Source organism: Thamnophis elegans, chromosome 9 (genome assembly GCF_009769535.1).
Source record: "Thamnophis elegans isolate rThaEle1 chromosome 9, rThaEle1.pri, whole genome shotgun sequence".
NCBI lineage: Eukaryota > Metazoa > Chordata > Lepidosauria > Squamata > Colubridae > Thamnophis > Thamnophis elegans.
In genome coordinates this window covers 113,530-120,406 of record NC_045549.1, presented here as the reverse complement: position 1 = coordinate 120,406, position 6,877 = coordinate 113,530, and the positions used below count along the sequence as shown (strand labels likewise).

Genomic DNA, 6,877 nt, shown 5'->3' with positions numbered 1-6,877 from the left:
AGAATGTCCAAGCCAATTTCATGGTTCCTAAAAATTCAGAGGGTTGGTCTGGACCGCTGGAAGATGCTCAAACTACGGAACGCTTCCTGAGAGGCCCTTCAGTGAAGACGCAGCCCAGGGGCTTCACACTGTCAGTTCCAGAACCCCCTCCCTGCCACTGATCTAAGATTAGCCGCTTGCACTAGAATCTTCCCTTTGACAGAACAGTCCAGGTCAAGATGGGGGCCCTGGCAGCCGTCGGAAGCCTCCAAAGAGAATGTGGCCTTTCCAGGGGTGTGTGTGGTGTGTGTGTCTCATACCAAAAGAAGCAGCACCCGACCAAGTAGATGAGCATTAAGAGTCGTGTTTATTTTCATAGTTAGACACTCCCCCCCCCCCCCCCCAAACCTGGGGCAGACTCTTGGGCCTGACCATGCTGGGTCCAGGTGTGGCGGTGGGAGACCCAGGAGCACTGGCAGCCTTTGCTTGGCTGGAGCCGAAGCCTCCCCACCGGCAGAGGCAGTCCATGGATGGCACACACAATACTTGTCAAGAGCTGCCACCTCGGTCACCCTAGGATAGCAGTGATCCCCATAAAGATCATTGTCAACTGAGCCACAAGTTCAAGCTAAGATGCGTGCTGGTCAGCAGCTCTCCTCCGCGTGGGCTATGCCATATTTCTCTTTGTATCTCCTGCGAAGAGAGAGAACATCAGCTCAAGGGGCCACTTTATGTCACCCCCCCCCCCCCGCGGGGGCTTCCCCTGCAACTCTCTGCCCACAGAAGAAGAGGGTCCCCCACCTCCTGGCATAGTCCCAGAGCGCTTGCTTCCGTTCGTGGAGGGAGAGCTGCCTGGCTTCTGGAGATCTGGCAAAGACCTTCCCCGATGCCTAAGGAAAACAGAGGCCCCTTTAGGAACCTGCCCAAAGGCGCTCCCTGCAGACAAACACCCGCAGCCTTCTGGATCTGAATGCAAGTACCGGGGCCGTTTGGGAGGTGGAAGGATCCTGAGCACCATAGAAAGAGGGAGCTGCAGCCACAAAGCCTTCGGTCTCTGCCTCCGGTACGAAGGGAACCCGCCCCTCCAAAAGATTGGCAATTGTGGTGTCCACGCAGTTCGTCTGAACTAAAGAAGGAAGAAACGGGGAGCCCCCTTTAATGAAAGTAAGCACCAGCTCAAGGTCCTTCCTCGTAACCACACAACCCCTCGTAGCTGAGGCTTCCTCCCCACAAGCATCTCAGTTGCACCGATGCTTTACATGTGCTTTCCCTTATACGCCATTGAAGGATGAGAGGCCCACGTGCTTAAGGAACTCAGTCAAATGACAAAAATGCACAAAGAAAATGATTGTCCGTATTTCCAAAACACCAAAAATGAAAAAGGGCAGAAAGAAAAACGATGCGGTTTATCACTGGGAAAACTTTTATCTCCCTCAAAGGCACCTGGGAAACATGCCTGCTGTCTGTCCTTCCTACAAGGGTTGCCCAGTAAGAGAGGCACATTCATCCTAGGAAGGCCTTCACAGGGCTTCCTGCGAAGGCCTTCCTAGAAAATCTGCCAAAGGCCCTCCGTGCTGCAAAAGGCTGCCTGCCCTTCCCGGGTTCCCAAGCTGCAACCCTTCCCTTCTTCTTAGGCCCCATCTCAGCTGAAGGGCATAGCACCACACCTGCTGCTCCTTCTCTTTCCTCACCTAGATCCTTGCGGATAGCTGCCATGGGCACCTGGGGTAGAACTTCCTGGACGCGCCGGGCCATGCTTATCAAGTGTACATTCTCCGTGGAGGCCATGTTGCGGGGGACTTGAGGCCGACTCCCAGAGGGCTGGCTTGGATCTGCAAAGGAAGGAAGGAAGGAAAGAAGGAAGGAAGGAAGGAAAGAAGGAAAGAAGGAAGGAGTGAGGCCATTTCCTGCAGCCCCCTCTGCCCCCACCCCCTCAGAATGGCCTTCTCTCCCAGTCATGCTGAACCTGGTACCCTCCTTGGCACATCCTGTCCAGCTGCAAACAAAGTGGGACTAAAGATTCGGTGAGAACTTCCAACTGCTGCTCCAACACAGAACCTTCCGGGCAGCTGGGAGCTGCACATGCGAGGGGTTGATGCAGAGACTCACGTGGGGGAGGACGGGAAGCTGGAGGGTGGTGGCGGAGACGCTTCAGGTGCTCTGCTTTGTCAGCGGCTGTGAGGCACGTAGACACCACGCCCAGTTCCAGAGCTAGAAGCTACAAAGAGCAGAGAGACAAGCTAGGACTTCCTGGTTTCCTGAGCATTTTCCCCGCCTCTCTGGCTGCCGTTCCTACCTCTTGAACTCGCAGGGCAAACTCCTCCTGGGTCTCCTCGGCTTGCCTGTAGACGGAGGGCAGCCACCTTGAGGGGAGAGTGAGAAGCCCTCAGGATTTCAGCCCCAACCGCCGAGTCCTTGCTGTCCTTCAAGCTGAGGGACTTCCGAATCTGGATCCAAAGGGATCCGGTAGCCCAGATCCAACAAAAATCAGAGAGCTTTAGTACCTTACTTGATAAACGGTGACAGGAACGAAGAAAGTCCAGAGCAGCTCAGTCACCCAGGAAGCCCCAGCCACGCTCTGGAAGGGAAAACGGGGGCTGTCAAAGAGCCGCAGCCACACGGCCACAGCAAGGCCTCCTCCTCCTCCCCCCGGCCCCAGACTCACCACAGCCACGAAGGGCCTCCAGACGCGCAGAGCCAACGGCTGCACGGCGTCCACGATGGAGAAGGGCCAGGAGCTGCGAAGGGAAGAAGTGCCGGCGGCGGCGGGTGAGCCGGGCTACGGGCGCCAGGCCAGGCGGTACGGCCCCAGCCGCCCTCCCCCCTCCGGGCCCACCTGAAGCGCAGCAGGCCCACCCGGCCGTTGGTGGTCGCCTCCTCGGGGAAGAGCAGCAGCGGCGGGTTGCCGCCCTGCGAGCAGTAGCCCTTCAGCGACTCCAGCAGCTCCGCGCGGCTCTCGGCGCCGGCCACCTCCAGGAACCCGCGGGACCAGCAGACGAAGCCGGCGGCGCCGTTCAGCACCGGCTGTGCGGGGGGGGGGGGGGGGGGAGACGGGCGCGGAGCGGTCAGGGCTGCGGGGGCGGCCCCCTCCCCGCCCCCTCCCGTCCCCGGGGGGGGGCGCCGCCGCTGCTCACCGCGCTGCAGGAGGCCAGCAGGCCCAGGACGTTGTGGTCGAAGGGCGTGACGTGGTTGGCCACCAGGACGCGGGGCGCGCGGGCGCTGCGCGGGCGGCTCTGCCAGACGAAGAGGCCCAGCACGGAGCACATGGCGCGCACCAGGAACCTGCGGGCGGAGCAGCCGAGAGCCGAGTAGCGGCCGGGAGAGCCCCGCCCGCCCGCCCGCCCGAGAGGCCCCCGTGCCTGGCTCACCTGCGCGGGGCGCCGTCCGGGAGCGCGCAGCTGACCAGGAAGACGTGCAGCCCCACGAAGAGCCGCACCAGCAGCAGGCAGAGCCCCACCGGCGCGTAGAGCAGCAGGGCCAGCAGCAGCGGCAGGGGCCCGTCGCCCGGCAGCCTGCGGGGAGAGGCGCGCGGAGAATGGCGGTGAGGCCCGGCGGCCGCCAGCCCCCCTCCCCCCTCCCAGCGGAGCCTTCTCCCGCCCTCACCGGTGGGAGTCGAAGAGGCGCTCGGGGCTGGCGGCGGCGGCGGCGGCCGGGACGGGAGGCGGCTCCATGCCTCCCCGGGGGCGCCTAGCCGGCCTTCACGGGCAGGCCGCGGGCGCGGCGGCCATCTTAGGCGCCTGGCGGGCAGGCGGAAGGAACGCGGGCGCGCGGCCCCGCCCCTTCCGGCGCCGTTGGAGAGGCCGGGCCGCACTACAACTCCCGGCCTGCCCCGCGGCCCCGCCCGGCGAGAGATGGCGACGAGGCTGCTGGCGGGGGCCCTGCGGGCGCTCCCGGGGCGGCGGGGGGCGGCTCTCGCGGCGGAGGCGGCGGCGGGGGGCCCCGGGGGCGGCTCGCGCGGAGAGCGGCGCTCGGCTTTCCCGTCTCTGCGGTGGGCGGCGGCGGGCGGGGCGGCGGCGGCGCTGGGGCTGCTGTTGAGCGGGGCGGGAGGCCAGGAGCGCCCGCGGCTGCCGGTCCTCAGCGCCGCCGTGCCGACCTCCCCGCGCAGCACCTACAACTTCATCGCGGACGTGGTGGAGCAGACGGCGCCGGCGCTGGTCTACATCGAGATCCTGGGCAGGTGGGGCGAGGGGGCGCCCGGGGGGGGGGGAGGGGGCGCCCGGGGGGGGGCGAGGGGGCGCCTGGGGGGGGGCGAGGGGGCGTGGACTGACCGGCGCTCTCCTCCTCCTCCTCCCCCCCCGCAGGCACCCCTTTTCCGGCCGGGAGGTGCCCATCTCCAACGGGTCGGGCTTCGTGGTGGCGGCGGACGGGCTGGTGGTGACCAACGCCCACGTGGTGGCGAACCGGCGGCGGGTGCGGGTGCGGCTGGCCAGCGGGGAGCTGTACGACGCGGTGGTGCGGCAGGTGGACCAGGTGGCCGACATCGCCACCCTCAAGATCAACCCCAAGGTGCCCCTCCCGCCGCCCTCTCCCCGGGGACCGGGCTGGTGGCTGGGACTGTCCGGCGCTGAGACCGCTCTCCTCCCCGCGTAGCACCCGCTGCCGACGCTGCGCCTGGGCCGCTCCTCCGAGGTGCGTCAAGGGGAGTTCGTGGTGGCCATGGGCAGCCCCTTCGCCCTGCAGAACACCATCACCTCGGGCATCGTCAGCTCGGTTCAGCGCGGAGGCCGGGAGCTGGGCTTGGCCTCCTCCGACATGGAGTACATCCAGACCGACGCCGCCATCGACGTAAGCGCCCCGGAGAGGGGGCTGTGCGTGGGGCGGGGGTGGGTTGCTGCTGCTGGGAGTCAGGCCTGAAGGTGAGACAGGAGGCTGGAGGGTGGCGAAGGAGCTGCAGCTGCTGCTGCCTTGGCTGACCGTCTCTTTTCCTTCGCAGTTTGGGAACTCCGGGGGGCCCCTGCTCAACCTGGTAAGCCTGAGGAGACCCCTTGCCCCCGCCCCAGTTTTGGCCCTCCTGGAAGAGCCTTTGCATGGGGGGGGGGAATGGCTCGGTGTTGCACAGCATGGCTCCTCTCCTGCTGCCCCCTTGGGTGACTGGCCAGGCCTTTGTCATCTCTAGGACGGGGAAGTGATTGGGGTGAACACCATGAAGGTGACGCCCGGGATCTCTTTCGCCATTCCCTCCGACCGCCTGCGGGTCTTCCTGGAGCAGGAGCAGAAGCACAAGGGTGAGCAGGAGCTGTGAGGCAGGCTGGCTCTTGGGGGCCTCTCAAGGTGGTCTGTGTGCGTGTGTGTGTGTGTGTGTGTGTGTGCGTGCACTCTGGCCCAGCTTCCCTCCTTCCTTGCAGGCATCATACATGCTGCTGCAGAGGGGGGCCACCCCCCTTCCCGGCTCTCCTACCCTGGAAGCAACGCTTTAGGTGCTGGATGGGGGGGGGGGGCTAGTGGGCCCATACAGACAGTTGCCTTTCCTGTTGCAGAGTCCTGGTTTGGGGGTTCTGAGGGCAAACGCCGCTATATCGGGGTGATGATGCTGACCTTGACTCCCAGGTAGGACCACTGGCATGGCTTCAATTCCAGGGTATTTGGAGGGCCTCTTGGCCCAACTAAGTTCCAGCTGGTGGAGGTGGCTCTTTCCAGCTCGGCTTTGTCCAAAGTAGCAGCAGCTGCAGCAGTGCAGACCCGTCTCCACCCTCAGTTGGGGGTCTGCGGGGATTCAGGATTGTCCTGCCCCCTCCCTGCTTCACTGGGCAGGGCAGGCCTGGCTCTGGGGGCAGAGGAGGGGCCTAGCGCTGCCAGGAAGGCTGGCCCACCGGAGGACTCTCTTCCTTCCCTTCCCAGCATCCTGTCAGAGCTGAAGGGGAGGAACCCGTCCTTCCCCGACGTCTCCTATGGGGTCCTCATCCACAAGGTCATCGTGGGCTCCCCTGCTCATCAGTGAGTGCTGGGCTGGGGGGGGTGTTCCGGGGTCTCCTCCTCCTGCCAGGCGGGTCTCACCTGCTCTCCTCTCCCCCCGCAGGGCGGGCCTAAGAGCAGGGGATGTGGTAACAGAGATCAACGGGAGGACATCCCGGCGGGCAGAAGACATCTACGAAGCCGTGCGGACCCAGAGCCGCCTGACTCTGCAGGTCCACCGTGGCTATGAGGTGCTGCTGCTGACCATCACCCCAGAAGTCACCGAATAGGGGACTCGGAGCAGGACTCAGCCCCCACCCCCCAGCCCCTCAGATTCCAAAGGTTGAGCGGAGAGCAGGCCGGGCCCCACAGCCTTGGCAGGACAATGGACGGGACCCGGCTGGTCTGGCACAGAGCCTCTTGTTCCTCTGGCGGGGCCTTTCGGTCTGGAGCTCTGGAGAAGGGGCAGGGCAGGGGGCCACTCTCTCCAGGAGCCTTCAGTGGCGAACCTGTATCTGGCCCCTAGAATGAAAAGTGACCCTGGAGGACTTAGGCCCCTCCCGGCTAGACGAGTGGCAAGCAAGAGACCCTCCTTGGGGGTGATCTTTTCCGGACTGCCGTCTTGCCTGGCCTGTCCCTTGGAAGAGGGACCCTCCCCATGAAGTCTTCTGGACCCTGGCCACCCGGGTGTTTGGAACCCTCTTGGGCACATCCTTGAAGGCGATGGGGGTTTCTGCCCTGCGTGCGAGGGATCCCCCAGCCCTTTCCCACGTGCTCTGAAAGGAGCCGAGGGGTCTCAACCAAGAGCAGCAGCTCTGCAGTCAGGAGGAAGCCGTGCTTCGTACCAGCCTGTCCCATCTGCAGATACCGCCTCCAGGCTGGGGACGTTGGGAACCGGAGTCCAGCAGTTGTGACAGCTGTGAACTTCGGGACGCCTGATGTAAGGCTTGGGAGTGTGTTCCCTGAAATCAATTACATTTTTCAAGACAGCAGCGTTTCTGTTTTC

The 6,877-nt window shown here is 64.4% G+C and overlaps 2 protein-coding genes across 2 annotated transcripts; one reads left to right on the top strand and one right to left on the bottom strand.

Moving 5' to 3' along the window:
• Window positions 1-356: 356 nt before the first annotated feature.
• AUP1 (AUP1 lipid droplet regulating VLDL assembly factor) lies at window positions 357-3,745 on the bottom strand. Its single transcript, XM_032223862.1, has 12 exons — window positions 3,583-3,745; window positions 3,348-3,491; window positions 3,114-3,261; window positions 2,816-3,003; window positions 2,645-2,717; window positions 2,484-2,557; window positions 2,276-2,342; window positions 2,089-2,197; window positions 1,671-1,811; window positions 960-1,105; window positions 781-869; window positions 357-672 (listed from the first exon to the last, which is right to left on the bottom strand). Exons 1-12 carry the CDS (start codon window positions 3,648-3,650, stop codon window positions 624-626), a joined length of 1,296 nt encoding a protein of 431 aa, XP_032079753.1. The 5' UTR covers window positions 3,651-3,745; the 3' UTR covers window positions 357-623.
• Window positions 3,746-3,830: 85 nt separating this feature from the next.
• On the top strand, window positions 3,831-6,860 carry HTRA2 (HtrA serine peptidase 2). The gene is made up of 8 exons (XM_032224288.1): window positions 3,831-4,156; window positions 4,281-4,485; window positions 4,570-4,764; window positions 4,913-4,945; window positions 5,096-5,204; window positions 5,457-5,526; window positions 5,818-5,913; window positions 5,996-6,860. Exons 1-8 carry the CDS (start codon window positions 3,831-3,833, stop codon window positions 6,159-6,161), a joined length of 1,200 nt encoding a protein of 399 aa, XP_032080179.1. The 3' UTR covers window positions 6,162-6,860.
• The last annotated feature ends 17 nt before the right edge of the window (window positions 6,861-6,877 follow it).

What these genes read in the sequence shown, in the direction of transcription:
- AUP1 (XM_032223862.1), bottom strand. Translation starts at nt 3,650, where the DNA reads ATGGAGCCGCCTCCCGTCCCGGCCGCCGCCGCCGCCGCCAGCCCCGAG. An exon ending in TGCTGGCCTCCTGCAGCGCG is followed by an intron (nt 3,004 to 3,113) that starts GTGAGCAGCGGC and finishes CCCCCCGCACAG; the next exon opens with CCGGTGCTGAACGGCGCCGC. An exon ending in GGAGGCCCTTCGTGGCTGTG is followed by an intron (nt 2,558 to 2,644) that starts GTGAGTCTGGGG and finishes TTTCCCTTCCAG; the next exon opens with AGCGTGGCTGGGGCTTCCTG.
- HTRA2 (XM_032224288.1), top strand. Translation starts at nt 3,831, where the DNA reads ATGGCGACGAGGCTGCTGGCGGGGGCCCTGCGGGCGCTCCCGGGGCGG. An exon ending in AGACCGACGCCGCCATCGAC is followed by an intron (nt 4,765 to 4,912) that starts GTAAGCGCCCCG and finishes TTTCCTTCGCAG; the next exon opens with TTTGGGAACTCCGGGGGGCC. An exon ending in GTGGGCTCCCCTGCTCATCA is followed by an intron (nt 5,914 to 5,995) that starts GTGAGTGCTGGG and finishes CTCCCCCCGCAG; the next exon opens with GGCGGGCCTAAGAGCAGGGG.